Here is an 18053-nt window from a genome sequence, read left to right on the forward strand (position 1 = left end):
AGTGTTCCGGGGAGTTGAGAATTGGAAACTTTAATGAACAGAATCCCTGAGTTATATAGATATCCGCGAAAGTGTTATTGAAACTACAATAAAAGGCAACTAGGCGACATTGTTTGACAATTACCAACGGCGAACGGGTCCGCGTCGCGACGCTGCAAAAATCCCAGTTAATTATAGCCGGGTACCATCGAACTTTCTAATGGGCGTTCAACGCTCGATACACCATTCCGATCTCATTCATAATTGATTTATTATCGAAGTCTATTGGCTGAACAAATTTATGCAATATCGAAGAAACTTGAACGCTCCAGCGCAAACAGCCCATCGCCCCCCCCCCCCTCCCCTCGAGTGTATTGATCACCCCGGGCATTGATACTGCCCGAGAGCGGTCGTTTTTCTTTTTTTTTTTTCAAAGTCTTCGGCATTGTAAACCGTTCCCGTCAATTTATTTCGCCGTTGATAGGCGGCTCGGTGTGCTCGCAATCACGAGTATACATACGCCGTCGGAAGGATTCCGTTTTAATGCGCCGGGCGTTTCTCTTCCAGAGGAACTCCCAAAGTTACCGTTTCCCCCGCGAACACATAAAACTAACCCCTTAAGTTTTCATAGGTATGAATGATAGCGCCGAAAGAAATTGCGCAGGTGTTTGTGCGGGCTCAAGTGCGACCGGAGTGGTGCTAAAAAGCACCCGAACTTTTGGGCACACGGAACCCGACGGTTCCCAGCGTGTGCTAGTTCAACAGAACCGCCTGGACCGTCGAGTTGGTCAGTCTGTTCAAGAATTGTTGGTCTTTGCCGGAGACAACCGAATTGGCCCGCCTCTGTTTATGTCTATCTGTTATCTCAAGCGTTCGCGCCGCGACTGTCCCGAATCGGCGCACAGTATACTGGTTTTTCATTTATAAAAAAAAATCGACCTTCTACACTTTCTTGAAACATAGGCATTACAGAATCTGTGTGCAGAAGGATTTCTTCGAATTCGCGCAAACTAAGAATTTAATAATCCGTCAATTTTATCTCATCTTTTTAAAATCAATTACGAACGGAAATTGCAACGCAAAGGGGTAACATTACTTTGACAAAAATTGTTGAATTTTACAGCAACATATACGTTTCCTTGATATTAGGTTGGTAAACAGTATACTGGTTTTTAATTTATAAAAAAAATCGACCTTCTACACTTTCTTGAAACATAGGCATTACAGAATCTGTGTGCAGAAGGATTTCTTCGAATTCGCGCAAACTAAGAATTTAAAAATCCGTCAATTTTATCTCATCTTTTTAAAATCAATTACGAACGGAAATTGAAACGCAAAGGGGTAACATTGCTTTGACAAAAATTGTTAAATTTTACAGCAGCATATACGTTCCCTTGATATTAGGTTGGTAAACAGCATACTGGTTTTTCATTTATAAAAAAATCGACCTTCTACACTTTCTTGAAACATAGGCATTACAGAATCTGTGTGCAGAAGGATTTCTTCGAATTCGCGCAAACTAAGAATTTAATAATCCGTCAATTTTATCTCATCTTTTTAAAATCAATTACGAACGGAAATTGCAACGCAAAGGGGTAACATTACTTTGACAAAAATTGTTGAATTTTACAGCAACATATACGTTTCCTTGATATTAGGTTGGTAAACAGTATACTGGTTTTTAATTTATAAAAAAAATCGACCTTCTACACTTTCTTGAAACATAGGCATTACAGAATCTGTGTGCAGAAGGATTTCTTCGAATTCGCGCAAACTAAGAATTTAAAAATCCGTCAATTTTATCTCATCTTTTTAAAATCAATTACGAACGGAAATTGAAACGCAAAGGGGTAACATTGCTTTGACAAAAATTGTTAAATTTTACAGCAGCATATACGTTCCCTTGATATTAGGTTGGTAAACAGCATACTGGTTTTTCATTTATAAAAAAATCGACCTTCTACACTTTCTTGAAACATAGGCATTACAGAATCTGTGTGCAGAAGGATTTCTTCGAATTCGCGCAAACTAAGAATTTAATAATCCGTCAATTTTATCTCATCTTTTTAAAATCAATTACGAACGGAAATTGCAACGCAAAGGGGTAACATTACTTTGACAAAAATTGTTGAATTTTACAGCAACATATAAGTTCCCTTGATATTAGGTTGGTAAACAGTATACTGGTTTTTCATTTATAAAAAAAAATCGACCTTCTACACTTTCTTGAAACAGGCATTACAGAATCTGTGTGCAGAAGGATTTCTTCGAATTCGCGCAAACTAAGAATTTAAAAATCCGTCAATTTTATCTCATCTTTTTGAAATCACTTACGAACGGAAATTGCAACGCAAAGGGGTAACATTGCTTTGACAAAAATTGTTGAATTTTACAGCAGCATATACGTTCCCTCGATATTAGGTTGGGCTAAAAGTTTCCGATTAATGCGCACAGAGCAAACACAAAGTATTTTCAAAGAAAGCAAATATTTAAGTGAGAGCAAGCTTAGAAAATAATACATGATTAGGGAACAGATGATCGAGTTATTTAAATGTGCTCGTGTTATTTAGCGATATTAAACATACGCAACGCGAAGGAAACTTTTGGCACGACCGAATATATTCGTCGAACGAGACCGGTTACTAATAAAATAAATTTAACGCGCGAATTAATCGAAATTACAATTTTCTATTGTAGTCCGATCCGGATTGCGAGGTAAACAGTTGACAAGCTTGAAAGCGGCAGCGGATTGTATCGCGTGCGAGCACGCACGGACAAAATAGTATTCTGCGATGCCGTAGATTTTCATCCCCGCCGGGGACAAGCATGAATACTTGTGCAAATAAAACAATTACCATAAAAGGTATATTTTGCCGTGAAGTTTGCACTGCACGGGAGCCCGGCGTATGAGAGAGCACGTGTAATTACTTCGGTAAACAGAGGCACAACTTTGCAAAGTTGGAGTTTGAATATCCTTTAAACTAATAGTTTTTTGCGCGAGTAATCTAATAGCTTCTCTGCTGATAATTAGTGCGCCACGAACAACGGGCCGCCATTAAAAGAAATGCCGCTCGCAACTTTGTAACTTTGTTTTATCTGCGGCGCGACGGCGGCGTTCATATGGAAATAATGTTCCAGTGTTGTACGACACTCGGGCTGAAATGTTTTAAATTTCATCATTATTAATAGGATTCGCATTAACTAAAATTCTTTTCGCGTTGCAGGATATTTCCGGTAGAACGTTTTCTAACCCTTCTGGCGCGACGGCACTTTTGAAATTCGTACATTTGCTGAATTAAACGCATCAGCGGAATAATTTGGAAAAATCTGAATCGTTGTATAAAGCATAATCTATTCTTTCGTTTGGCTGCACATTTTAATACTAGGTCGACTAATGTCTTTTATTAGATTTAATACTCATTTCCGTTTTTTGGTAACCCAATTGTTTAAAACATGCATTCCATTTTCTGTTTTCAGATGCTGTATCTTTTGCTTCAATAATTTCACTGCATTTTCTCATAAAATTACACGGAAGGGGTCAGCTTTCGTAATTTATTACAGGAAAACTAGACAACGACAGAAAGTTTTCCAAGCGTATGCGGACATGATTGAAAATTATAAATAAATTTTTAATTATGAAAATTTCATTACGATGTTAATTTTAAAGACTGGATTAAAGAAGTGGATTTATGGCGTGGGCAGAATTTCAATAATTATGGCCATTTCAACACTTTTTGGAAAATCTAGAAGTAATTTGTAAAATTCAATATTAGGAAATTTATTTTTCATCGTAAAGAGATGTTAACGAAAAAGATTAAACTTTCTAGATATAAATAAATGAAACTCAATTTGTCAAAAAGTTTCGGAGACAAAATCTGTCCGGCAATGTCAAAAATTGAATAAGAACGAAGTAATCTACTTAATGAAATAAATATTAAGAAATTGAGATGTATAATAATCAGCACGTTTTCAATCTCCTTGCATTTTGTAGATCCTAACCAAAGGGGCACCGAATTAGTGCGTAAATTAATTTTCAAATCAGAATATTCCGTCCTCGAATTTCCGGAATATTATTGCATATTATTACTAGACTGCGGATCTTTACGCAAAATAAAAACTTTCTATCTGAATTGCAACAAACCGAGGTGAAATAAAAATTCAATTTCTTTTTGATTCTGTTTAACAGATTGAAAATAATATAACAGTATCTTTAAATTCTTCTAGTGTTTTACTGTTCTGAATTACACCTACTCATTTTTAAATTATTACTAATTTTCCTTAAAAGCAGAAACATTCATATTTTCATTTTTTGGTTTTTCTTTTGATTTATAATATATTCATTAATAATTCCTAAATTACAGAGTACATAAGAGAAATTTCAGTTATTTCGCAAAATTCTTAATTAGTCATGTATTATAACATGTTCTGCGATAGAGGAGACGTATATCGACGATTTTCGCTGTCACGTGACGAGACCGCCGCTATTTTTCAGTCCGGATACAGGCTCGATAGCGAAAGTGCTCGACACACCCCGGCATCCTTTCGCGCGATCTTTCAATTATGTCTGGGGGCAGAAGGGGGCTGAAAAGTCGGAGGCGTCGAGTAGGCCGGCTGCTAAATAGAAACACCTGTCTGTTGCAGGAATTTGCTCCGGTTTGCGAGAAGTACGGATCCAGATACCGACGGCCGTGAAGAAAGGTGACTCGGCGATACTGAACTGCTGGTATGACACCGAGGGGGATCCTTTATACGCCGTCAAGTGGTACAAAGGGGATCAAGAGTTTTATCGCTACGCCCCGAACGAGACTCCGGTCGTCAAGACTTTCCGCATCGGGAACTTGACGGTGAAGGTGAGCATCGAGTTTCTGTCCTTCTCGTACGCCCTTTCCTCCCTCTCCGCCGCGGTAAACCCACCCTCGAAAACTCATCCCCGCACTTGGTTTACCCCATCTTTTCTGTTCGTGACTCGGCGGTCGAGCTTCCGCGGGAATCTTTTTCGCGAGGAGGCGTCCCGACGCCGTCACAGCGGAACGAGACGCCCATTTTCTTCGACAACACGGCGATATTTCATTTAGAGAAATACCGGTGCTCTTGAAATCTCGCGAAAAGAAATTTCAGAAGAAGATTGTTCGCTGCCGCGCGGGACGCCACCCTTAACACAATATCTGTCGTCCATGGCTGAGGATTTTTTTAATAGACCCTTCAACAGCAAGAGCAGCTTCACATATAAACCACGGTTTCGTTTCGGATTATTGTCTAACAGAAGATTTTTAAGCTCCCGTTTGGCGCAGCAGAATTATTGAGAAGCCTATACATTTTTCACCATCGTCGGATACAACCCTTAAAATAACGTAGCTTCGCAGACTTGCGCCGATCGCCTGCTATTAGGGTGAATTTACGTTCGAACCGAGCTAAATTATTAAACCGAGCTGTAAAAATATATTCTACTGTTCTATAATGGAAGTTATTTAATTTCAGACAATTGTTCATGAATATTTTAAAATATATTTTCAATGGTATTTTACCTGGATTGAAATTCTTCACGAGGAAATGAATGGCTGGGTGATGCCTTCAAAATCCAAGTATTGACATTGAGACCAACGCTCACTGGACGACCAGCTCCAGCGTCTATTGTCTTGGCTGATCAATAAAAAAAGCTGAGTCGGGATGAGCCGAGACCAGCAACAAGATATTTCATTTGAAATTTCTTTTTCGGTTTTAAATTTGAAAAATGTACTTCCCCGCTACCGTCGGATACACCCCTCGGGATAATGTAGCTCTGTCTGAAACCGTTTCGCCATAAAATCAGAAACAACCGAGGCAATTGGCACGGCCAGTTGTTTTTCTTACTCGTTCCGCCGTGCGCCGGCTCGACGCCGACGTTTTCACGAAAAAACGCCGCCGGCTGCGGCGAGAGCAACGTCCGGGGATTTATCGTGGGCCGGGAGGTTGGATGGAACAATAACCGAACGTTTCTTCTGAAATATGGCGGCCAGATACCGGCCCTGCTCCCTAAGGAACTTCGCGAGACTCGGCCCGGCGCGCGGCGGCCGTCTTAATGAGCGGAAATCAGAGCGGGACCGCCGGTGTCGATTAAGCGGAGAATTATTCGAGCCCTTTTTACGAGGCGTCGAACGCGTTTAGGGGAAACTTAAGCCGCCCTTGAGACGCCGATGAATCGATTACCGCGACGCTTCTGTCATTATCGTCCGCGATGCCGTAAACATTGTTCTCAACCCCTTGCCGTGCGATTTTCTTTACGGCCACCGGTGATTGGAGCTTCTTCGTCCTTAACAACTTCGCGGAAAAGAAAATTATATTATCGGTTGAAACTTTGTTTTCGAGGAAATCGAGTGTCAAAGTTCGGTTATGTAGAATAGTCTGAGGTGTCTGATCATGGCCGACCAATTCTACTTTCCCCGAACGCTATGATCTTCTCGAAAACCAAGCGTCAAAACCAAGTTTTGAGAAAATCTTCAGAAACATTGGGAAATATTGATATATCCGTATTTTTCTACTACGCCAAATGTAAAAAAAAAGCTTTTGTTTTATACGCTCCTCTTCGAGGAATTATAATTTTAAGTATCTTCACTTGAACAAAAATTATAATCCAAATAGTAGAAAGTATGCAAAAGCTCAATACAGTCGGCCGTCTGATTTCTTTTCAAAAATTTGCAAGCGAAACTTACAAAATGGCGCTCAACACCAGAAAACATGGCAGCGGATGCGAATGCAGGTTGTAATAAGATTGCGGAACAGTTGCAGCGGAGAGACACCATCTTTCTAGAAATAGAGATTATGTGGAACAAGACCTTTAACCGGATTACCTTTAGGATTCTGTTGAGTCGTATGACGTCGGCTGGATTTACTTCGGTTGCTTATGACATTTAATGGCGATGTTTTTAATCTGTTCCTGATATGGATCAAATGTCGGTCACGTGTGACGGTCTAAAAAAAAAAGAATAAGTTCCTTGGATTATTTTGTGGTTCATTGAAACTATTCAACAGACTCTAGCCATGAAATTTGCTTGGCAGGAAGATATATTATAAGCGAATTAAATGATGAGCGAGTCAATGTCTTTCCTGATGTTGACGTCCAATATAGTAACCGGGATAACGAGAGCCGCTCGAGTTTAATATACTCCGTGACAAGCAAACGACGGGACCGAAGTGTCCAATGAATATTCTTGACGCTTTGCTAATTTGATGTTGTTGCCTGGTCGTTAGCCCTGTGATTATTGTAATAGCATTATTATAGTAATTGCGTAGGATTCCTGGGACTAATTTGATTGGTCGCCTCTAATGAATTTCATATTGATCCTCTCGCGCTTTGAATTATTAAGAAGGTCATTATATTTATGGCTGCTCCTTATGACCATGTGCTCTCGGAATATTCAACAACTTACTTTTAAGTAGCAGCACTTGTGCTCTTCTCAGGCTCGAATTTTCTGCTGTCTAAATTTAGTTTCCAATTTCTAAGGAATGTTAGGTACATGTTAGGTACTTTTATGAAACTTAAACTGTATAATTTTGTAAGAAATTTTACGTCCTTTCGACTGACGACAGTCAGATTTGATATGTAATGGTCGAGGACCCCATTTTCTGTATTCGGCTCATATAATGGATAATTGATCACTATTGAACAAATGAACATTTTTTTTAGACCTTACATTTTTCACTTTTATGTTAACAAAAAACGTTGATTTTCCTTTCCCAAGGATTATTCGCAACAGCTACAATAAAAGTAAGTTCTTCCAATTAGTTGACAAATTGGAACAAAATTCCTTTTTAAAGAGATTATTTTATTTTTCCTGTCTTAAAAAATAAAATTTTCTATTTAATGCTGTGTGTATTGTTTTCTCTTCCTTTAATTTCCTTTTAATTCGTATGACAAACAACCTCTGAATAAGGAAAAGCGTTCGAGGTATTTTGCGTTAGTCAAATCATTGTCGTTTGTGTTTCCGTAAATATTCTGTCAAGAAGACAAATAATTCCTGCGATGGTTACACACACACACACACACACTCGACTTTTTCTAAGCGACAATCCCAAAGAAACACACATAGCTGGAGCTCTGATCTTGTTATGTATAATATCAATTCGAAGATTCCCAAGCAAAAAGCTCGGGTCGCGAGCTTCCTTCGATATTCTTCAGCAAACACGTGCTCCTCTACAATCCCTGCATCTGCTCGCCAGTTGTAAACGATGGATAGCGACGCCGGGATTTTCCAATACCGTAGAATTTCAAGCACGTATTTCATACGCCAAAGTAATACGTCCCGCTCTTATGAGTAACTATAAAGCTTATCATCCTGGTCAAATTCTAAAAAGAAAAAACTCGATCAGATCCACACGCGAAAAATTCCATTACAATTCATCGATCGTAATTGTCATCGCGCGTCCGCCGATTCGAGCCTCCGTTCTACTCCGTTTAATTAACAATCACTCATCTCAAGAATAAAGCAGATCACCGGATCAACGTGGAAATTCGCGCGATAAATAAAACATCGAGCCTCGGCGTCGACGAAATCCGTATCTCATAGAATCCGTCAATTTCGGGCAAACCGTTCCGCTGGAAAAAAAAAATTCCCCCGGAAACCAGAATTTCCAGGTAACAACGGCCCCCCCCCCGCCGCTCCCCCTGCGGATATCCCAGGACACGCCGCAATATTCGACAAAAGCTTTCCATAATCCTTCGTTTACCATGCAAGTGTCTCGTTATTTTCGCTCCCTCTGCTGCGCGGAGCCACCCCCTATCCTGGCACCCCCCGTCGCCCCTCGCGATCCAAAAAAGGGGGCGTTACAAAATTACGAAAAAAAGAAAGAGGGGGACGAACAACAACGTGGAAAAGTAACACCGGGCGCAAAATTGCTTTTCCTGGCTTAGCATTAAATCCTCCGCGGAACGATGTTGCTTAACCGAGTCGCGCGCTATTGGTCGGCAGCGCGTGGACGCGACTGAATTCTCTTAGCGGGGCGAGGGTGGGGGCATTCTCACGTGAAGGGGTCAAAAACTGCGTTTATTAAAAGTGTAGAATCTGAAAATTGTGCTTTTCCAGAATTTTATCCTCGAATTGTTACTATTGACATAATTCTAGAGTTCGCAAGATGAAGGGACCTGTGTTTTATATGTGTGTAAAATTTGGAGAAAATTGATCAGTGCATCGAGAGATGGCGGCCATGAAAAGTGGTACGCCGAGGGAATCATACAATAATTTAAATAACAATGAAGGTATAAAAATTACTGTGTGGCAGCTTGAGATATGACACTAGGTTTACGGAGCACTAAAGGTGACTATTTCACATTGTCTTATAAAAGTAACGTGAATGTGTCCAAATTTGTAGCCAGTTTCTTTATAAGACTTTAATTTTCAAAGACCAAGGTCATTTCACGGTCACGTTATTATACATACCCGAACAAAATGCAGTTATGTATCAAAAAACACCGATGACTGATATTTGGTCCATTGACACCATGCGCATTACGTAACAAATACTTTTTGCATCACAATAACCTGAAGAGGTATTTAGGTGGTCTTACCTAAAAGGACCACCCTGTACAGCCAAAGAAATAAATTTGTTGGATAATTCCTTATGCGTCTTTACAATGCAAATCTTTGCAATGACTATGCGGTGGACTAAGGGTAGGTCTGGATGTATTGCTACCAATTAAATTGATATTGTAGTATGCGTGTTAATGGTAACTTTCGAGTCTCTTCCTCCGTCCCCTCGTCGCGAGGAGAAGCCGCTTTTCATTTGTCTCGAGGAGCGCGCCACCCGGCGATGCTTCCTCGAGATAATCGACACCCCGATCTGCTATATCGATATGCTATGATTAAAAATATTGGAACTCGTCATTTTGTCGGGAACCTAGTGCTAAAGCGGAGCAGAACAAAGTACAGACCGGAGCAGAGTAGAGAGCGCTCCGCTGCAGGAGCGCTCGGTTCCGCGAGCTCAGTTTTGCGGGCTCCGTGCCGCGGGGGGTGCGAGCGAATAAATCGCGCAATGCGTCGCGGAATTCTGCGGAACTGGCCGACGGGACGCCGTTACGAAGCGTAATGTTGCTCGTAAACTGCGTCGGGGGGGGGGGCCGGCGTATTCCGCGAGCGTGAAACTCTCTGCCAGGGGGGCTAGCTGACTAACCGACGCCGACGCCGACGCTGGAGCCGACGCCGACGCCGACGCCGACGCCGTTGGCCAGAGTGACTGGCCGCCACCGACGCCGCGCCGTCATTTCGAATCGATATCGCGAAGAGGCGAACGCTGGTCCAGTTTGCCGTCTTCGCAACCGTGGATTATTCAACGGCCGTTCCGCTGCCCGACGGAACAATGCGAATCGGCCACGGGCCTTTGTCTTCCGGTCGATTGATCGATGCTCGCTAACCACGCAGCACACCACCACCCCGCCACCCCTCCCTCCCGTATACACACGTACATGTACGTAAGCGTGTGGTTCGCCCTCCTCTCGCACCCTCCTCGGCATCCCCCGTCACCCCGACGCCGACGCCGACGCCGACGCCGATTCCTTTTTTTCGGACAGCCCGTGCGGCGACAACGTCATAAATTCACTTCGCCAAAAGCGTATCGAAGGGACTGCGAGAAAGACGCTCGGCTAACCGGAGAAATAATCTGGATAAACTGGATCATGCTGGGAAATATTGTGTCGCGGACATGTATGGCATGAATTTAGGTGTTTCTAATTAAATGGACGCAACCACGTGAACATTTTTACCGGGATCGTAAAAATTTAGATGATGAAGATGTGATTTGATCTTATGGATTAACGATACAGTAATTTCTCGATATATGTCGCGAAGGCCTGGATGATAAACGTCGCGGAGTTATCCTCACTACCGCGGGGAGCCACGAAGCTCGAGAGGCCTCGGACGCCTCGGACTGTAAACATAACACGGCTCCTGGACGATACACGACGCAGATAAGACCATGTTGTTGACATATATCGAGATTTCACTGTATTTGACAAATGGGAAGTATCAGTTGGCATCGTCTGTTAATAAACGGATGAGAAGAGTTCAAGAGTATTAATGTACTATTTCTAACTTGTTAAAGTTATTAGAGGAAGGAAACAAATTCTAAATGACTACTGACGACAAATTTTTATTTTCCGTAAAGATACACAGCATAATACACACCATAATATTCAGGGATTCCACGACTTGGTCCAAAGTGTTCATAAAGGAAGTAGTTACTTTCAGATGGATCGTAAATGAGCCAATTCTCCGTTTTGGAAATGTTTTATGCTGCTAGCTCACTGTTTTGAGGTACTTGATGATGTTATGGAGACTATTACCTTGAGAAGAATATGTTTTAAATAATAAATAATAAGGAACGACAAGTGAGTGCTGTAGCAAGAAAAATAGACTCACACTTGAGTGGCTTAGATTCATACTTCGCAGAAGTATGTTTTCAGAGAACACCACAACTTACTGTCCACCGTGATTCATGTTTTTGCAAGATTGTGGAACACGAGCGAGCACTAATTTGATCCACAGTTGCTTAGAAACTTTCCTAGAAATCCTATCCGTGGCACACACACACGCGCGCGCGCGCGCGCAAACTTCACCGACGAAAAACGAGAGAAAGTCATGAATTTCAGTCAGCGGAGCCCAGTCAGCGTTAAAACTCCTTCGACGAGCGGTTTTTAAGTAGCTTTTATATTTTCCAAATAATGCTCGTAAGCACAGTTTCCCGTAAATGAATGCGGCCCGTCTTTTCACCCGGTGAAAAGCTGACCTCACGGTGCTGAGGACCTCTTAACCTTTGCTGAAATCCAGTAACAGTCGTTCAGACTGACCTTTTGTAAGCCAGGATACCTGCATTTCGGTCTCAGCCATAACCGGAAGCTCGCCATTCTGCTCCGCGTTCCCGCGTTAAGTCCGCTGAAGTTCCCAGCATCAAACTCGCAACTCCCTTTTCCGGCTGTTAAAAAATTACTGTTTTCAGGGGCGAAAAAGTTCGGGCTCCGCTAAACAATCTCGATCTTAACCTTTACAACTCGGATGGAAGTTCAGTCGTTTTTAAACCCTGCAGGATCTTTAATATCAATCGGTTCTCTTTCTCCTGCAATCATTAAAATTATATGAATGTTTTCATTAGAAACTTTTCGACAAACTATTCGAAAAGGACTGTACTATACGCAGTTCGACGAGAAGTGTACATAAAAATTTATATATTCTCTTCATAATCTCAATTGGTTGTAACTAACGTACCAGTAATATTGAATGATGTTTCTTTTACAGTGAATTCTCGATATATGTCAACAACACGGGCCTTGCCAACGTCGTGTATTGTCTAGGAGACATAGTTATGCATCCGTGGCCTCTCGAGCTTCGCGACCCCTCGCGGGTGTGCCCCGCGGTAGTGGGGATAATTCCGCGACGTTTATCATCCAGGACTCGGCGACGTATATAGAGAAATCACTGTATTTTGTCTACCACCCGCTCACTTTTGCCATAAATGCATAAATTACGCAGTGGTCAGTGTAGAACCTCGATTATACGTACCGATGATATCTGAAGCCTCTGTTATCCCGTTTCGAACGGCTGGTTCTAAGGCGATTCATATGCAACGCCGTTTATTACGCAAATCGATACAGCTTGAAGCTGGCAATTAAGTTACATACAGTTTTATTAGACGAATAATCGAGGTTCTACTGTGTCCACGGTACACCGGCGCAAATCAGTGTACAGAAAGTTTCGCTGAGCTAGCCGGAAGTCCGGGGTACCGTCGTAGACTAAAATTGCCGTAGAACCTGCCGGAGGGCGTCGCAAATTGAACTTGCGCTCCGAAAGTGTTCGAGGAAAGGTTGAAAGGGCGGTCTCTCGGTTCGATCGCGATTATCGAGTGCGGCAGCTGTCCGGCGATACTAATCCTGTTTACGCCAGTTTCGTTTTGTGAGTAGAGCCAGTGACAAATCGATCGGCGTTCTGTTGCAGAAGAACGAGAGCAACGCGACCCAGGTGAGCCTGACGAATCTGGAGCTGGACGCAGCGGGGTCGTACAGCTGCGAGGTGTCTGCGGACGCGCCTTCCTTCCACACGGCCATAGTTGACGCCACCATGAACGTAGTCGGTAAGAGAATCCAGCGACCAAGCCAGCCAAGCAAACCAGGCAAACAAGCAAGCGTGTTTATTAAGTCGCGCCGGAACTTTACGCCGCGTCGGTGCAAGCGATACGAAAACGTGTCGCGTTCGAGTCTGCGGCCCGGGTAGAGACATATCTCTCTCTCTCTCTCTCTCTCTCTCTCTCTCTCTCTCTCTCTCTCTTACACTCTCTCCAACTTGAGCCTCGCAGTTTCGAACTGCGAATTAATACCAGCCACGGCCTGGGTGGACTTAAGGGCTTACGTGAATCGCTGTGGACCGAGCCGAAGATAATACTGCGGGTACACACGGCGGAATGAACGGGAATTAGGTGTTTTAGGCGAAGTCGAATTAGGTTAACCGTGTTTTTCTTCTTTACCCCGTGATTCATCTGGTCTTCTTTCGTTCGACGCTACAAGCACTCGAGAGGCCAGCCGATGGACCCGCCAACCTGCGCCCATTGCTAATTGCACTTAAGTGACCTCTACGCGCATTTGTTTATTAGGCGGTTGAATTAGTTCGTGCCGCTGGGAATAGACGGCTCGGATAATTCTACTCGCGGCTCGCATCGTCCTACTCGGCAGCAACAGTTCAGGCAACTCAGGCTTAATCGGTCTTCGTGGTTCGTCATTCGGCTCGCTGGAGGTTCCCTGCAACTTGCACGAGTAGCTATATCCGATATAGCTGCAGAAGTGGTTCTGCAGTTCTATCGCTACGTCAGAATAATTCCGTCAATCTGTCGATGATAAGATATGAGCCGTTTAATGCAGAAATAGGGCACACCGAAACAGTCAATCATAGAAAAATGAGGAATTAAGTGAAAGTTTCGTAATAGCAAGAATGTCGAAGGATGTTACAATATTTCGTTACGCAAACCACGATACTATTATACGGGATGTTCGACCAAGGTGGGAGAAAATTTAAGGGGTGGATCTCAATGACAATATGGGACAAAAATGAAGAATAAAAAATTGCGATTTCGGCCTCATTTTCTAGTTATTGTCGATTAAAAATCCGCCTAAGATGCGGCAACCCGACCAACAGAGGTGTACGTTGGCGTACGTCGTAGAAGCACCCGACAGTCACGTAAACAAACATATTCATTTTTGTGAATACTTGCACTCACGAGAGTTACATTCAATATTTATGGACACAATGGATATATGCAAACCATTTTATAGTAAATTACTTACGCGAGCCTGATTGTAAAGTGAAAACGCATTGATCCCTTCTACTCGATAATTCCGTAGGGCGGATATTGGAAATGCCCTTGAGGATTTTAACAAGCGGGCGAGTTCAATGTCGTGCAATGATTAATTTGTGAATCCTTAAAACATTTTCAACTGGCTGGACACGAAATGAGAACTAAGGTAAGCATGTATTTGTCACTTGATACGTGACCGTCGCGCACCTCTATGACGTAAGCAACGTACACCTCTGTCGGTCGGGTTGCCGCGTTTTAGGCGGATTTTTAATTGTAAATAACTGAAAAATGAAGCCGAAATCTTAATTCTCTTACTCTTCATTTTCGTCTGATATTGTCGTGGAGAACCACCCCTTAAATTTTCTCCCACCTGTAGTCGGACACCCTGTATTACAATTATTTTATTTAACCCCTCGTATTACATCGAGTCGGATTCGCGATAAAGAATCAGAATAGAATCTTAAATATTTATATTATTAATTTCTTTCGGCTGAAAATTAGGTTGGCGTTGATAAGACCGTTTCTATAGGCGTTGTGAAATGTGAGTAACCTTACTTTTTCAAAAAATTGTGCGCAGATTGGTCAAGTGTTTTTCATTGCTTTGAACGCGGAAAATCGAAACATTTCCGACAGATTTTGTTGTTTTATTTTAGAAATAGGAGAAAATGCGACACGAGCGCGTGAGAAACTCCGAATTACGCCATTTTCGCATTAAACGGCTCGTACTATGACAATAATGAATGTTCCAAATCACAGAACGGCACGGATTGATGCAACACCTTGATACCTTAATTCGACTCGTAGGCCGAAGTATAGTCGAGTGCGAGATAGGCTCGCGGCGATTAGGGGATGACGCTGTCGGCCGATGCAGGTGCGTCGGGCCCGTCATCCGTTCGTCCGTTGCTCATTAATTTATCGGGGTATGACAAATTGCGGGGCCAAATGGCGCGAAAAGCTGAAACGCGGCGCGCCGTTCCGGATAACAAAGCCCCGAGGTGGATTAAAGATAGTTTCCCAACGCTGTTGGTCCCGCGACGCCGACGCCGCTGCCGCGCCGGCCCGTTTACGCTGTTGGTATAGTAAATACACGGCCGCCTGCGAACACCGTAAATTCGGGACCATCTCGTTTCATTGTTGCACGTTGAATGGGAGGCAAAGAAAGCGACGAACGGCCCAGGCGAACAAATAGTGAGAATTACCATTCCGCCGCCCGGAGCCCACCTATTATATAATTGCTATTTTAGCCGACTGTAGGATACCGCTGGTTTAATGATCGTTTTATGACGCCATTACAGTCTTCGGATACGCCTTTTGTCTCGGTTAAGCTGCGCGACAAAGGGAACGGGATTATGCAATAAATTTTCCGCCTCGCGGAATATTCGCGGATCGCGGGCCACGCCGCGCAGCGCCGTGCAAGACGACTCGTAAATAAAGATCGCGACGGAAAACGTAATTATCAGGTTAATAGGAGCCGTCCACGCGAAACGACCGCCGGCCCTCTCTTGACGCTTTCACTGTCGAATCGCGAGCACCAAAAATCCCGCAAAGCCAACGGAATTCGACTAATAAAACTACAGTGGAACCGAAAGGATCAAGTTTATTTCATTTACAAGTTTGGTTCATTTTTGGACGTTTGAAAACGTTGCACTTCAAGCTGTTTCAACTCTAGAATTCGGCATTTTCGTCGAAATTCGAAATTTCATCCTGTGCATAACAATTTGCAAACATGAAACAGTGAAATCGATTTCTTCGCGCTGCACTTGGATGTTCAACAAATTAAATGCAAATGGATGGTGATATGGTAATTTTTAATGGCACCTCGAGTAACAAGGGTTAAGGGTGTGTTCTTAGGCGAACTATAGGATAAGAAATGGTGAATTTATTATGAGGCAATTGTTCTGAAATTTCGCATGAGCGTTCAGACGTGTTTCGAGATAACATCGTACACTTATTACACAATTGTCTGTATTATTTTTTCTGGGAGTACATGTTTTCCCGACACACAAAAATCTGTGTACTCACTCAGAAATGAATTACAATTGATTCTAATGTACAAGGAAATAATCAGATTTTTATTTACGCGTCTAAAAGTAAATTCAGACTCTCGAAAGTAGAAACGGGGTTAAATTATCGTTTGAGATCACGACGGGTTCCCTGAGTAATTAGAATTTCTTGAATGTACAGCTTCCTATAAAAGTACATGGTTCGGTTTCGTTGTGCATTTTGTTTTATATAAGATCGTTTTGCGACGGAATTGGACATTAATTGTCCCCGGAGAGCAGCTGAGAGACCATAATAACCGGGACCTGTATTATTAATACGGTAAAATACGCTGAAAGCTGAAAATATGTTACTGCTACTTTTACAAATTTTTTAAGTTGCCGAGTAATTTCGCGCGCAAGATAAATGTACTATAAACGCTGGTTTATGGCAAGTGAGGGGGTTTAAATCAATAAAATATGAACCGCGTAATACACGAGAGTGATAAAGCTTGTGTTATTAAAATCAAGATTGATATTACCCGGCCCGTTAAATAAAAAATGCGGAGAAAATGTAGCAGTGATCGTAAAACATGATGCACGCGACGAGACCCAACATTTTAAGAGAAACAAGATATCTCGAAATTTGATAGACTCGCTGCGAACGCATTAACTGAAATGGCCAAACACTCTTACAAACGTTTGTACGCAAAACATTAAGCACGGGCTGTAATTAGATTAAATGCGGATTAGCAATTACAATCGATACCGAGCTTATCGTATAATTCCCTGCTTCATTTGTGTTTACGGATTTCGAGTGTTCTTATGGATTATCCGAATTACGTTATTGCTCCAATCACCTCATATGTAATTATTGTGCACAGAAGTTGAGACAATTGCTTGTACGATACTCGTTCTTCATTTAAGGCCCAAATGTTTATTATTGCAGATTGTAAAAAAACTGAAAAATTCAAAGATACTTATCGAAGTCTCTAATTTAATGTATAAGTGTTGCTCGAACGAAACGGTTAATCAGTTGCACAATAAAACTAAAAATTCGAAAGAAGAAATTGAATAAAGAAATTTTCACCTCGTCCTAAACCATAATGCCGGGCGGAGGGTTAGAGCCAGAGGGAAAAAATTGAGCTGGGAAAATGAGGGACGAGTGAGGGTTGAAAAGAGTGTCACTTAATGTACAGTGAATTCTCGATGTATGTCAAGAACACCGGGCTTGCCAGCGTCGTGTATCGTCAAGGACACATAGCCGAGCCGTGTTATGGTTACGCTCCTCGGGCCCTCACGGGGTATACCCCGCGGTAGTTTGGATAATTCCGCGACGTTTATCATCCAGGCCTTCGCGACATATATAGAGAAAATACTTCTTCTCTGGGTTCCAAACATCGATTCGCGACAATAATAAAGTAAAATCAGTTGACACAGAATTTGATCGATTCCGCAAGCAAAACAGACTCCTCTCGCGCATAGATTTTCCAGAATTCGAATAGAGACTGTCCAAGAGGACGGAACAACAGGAATTCCGGCGACCCCCGCACGAGATTTTATCGTTCGACGAGATTCGAAAATAAATTCGCCAGGCTCTGGGCGCGAGGCAAGGCGCGAATGGGAACAAATGCGTGGATAAAAATCTCCTTTACAAGCGGCGCGATATTTAAATCGAAACTACGGCCGCGGAAACGATAACGCGCGACGGCGTCGCTGCGCTGGCTGCGTTCTCTCAGCAGAACGTTTCCAATTTCTCGGTTCGCGCGCGGTGTCTCGCGTTATGGG

General features: G+C 42.6%; 1 protein-coding gene across 2 annotated transcripts in view; it reads left to right on the forward strand.

The window, feature by feature from the left end:
• The window catches only part of LOC143365373 (cell adhesion molecule 3-like), a 62107-nt gene that overhangs the window by 14455 nt on the left and 29599 nt on the right, over positions 1-18053 (forward strand). For both annotated transcript variants that reach the window (XR_013084535.1, XM_076805489.1), the window contains exons 2-3: positions 4621-4829; positions 12936-13071. Coding sequence is in view for 1 of the 2 variants with exons in the window: in XM_076805489.1 (XP_076661604.1) it covers positions 4621-4829; positions 12936-13071 (345 nt within the window). In the remaining variant the exon portion in view is untranslated. The remainder of the gene's footprint in view (positions 1-4620; positions 4830-12935; positions 13072-18053) is intronic.

This window comes from Halictus rubicundus, chromosome 2, assembly GCF_050948215.1.
Source record: "Halictus rubicundus isolate RS-2024b chromosome 2, iyHalRubi1_principal, whole genome shotgun sequence".
In the NCBI taxonomy this organism is placed as follows: Eukaryota; Metazoa; Arthropoda; class Insecta; order Hymenoptera; family Halictidae; genus Halictus; species Halictus rubicundus.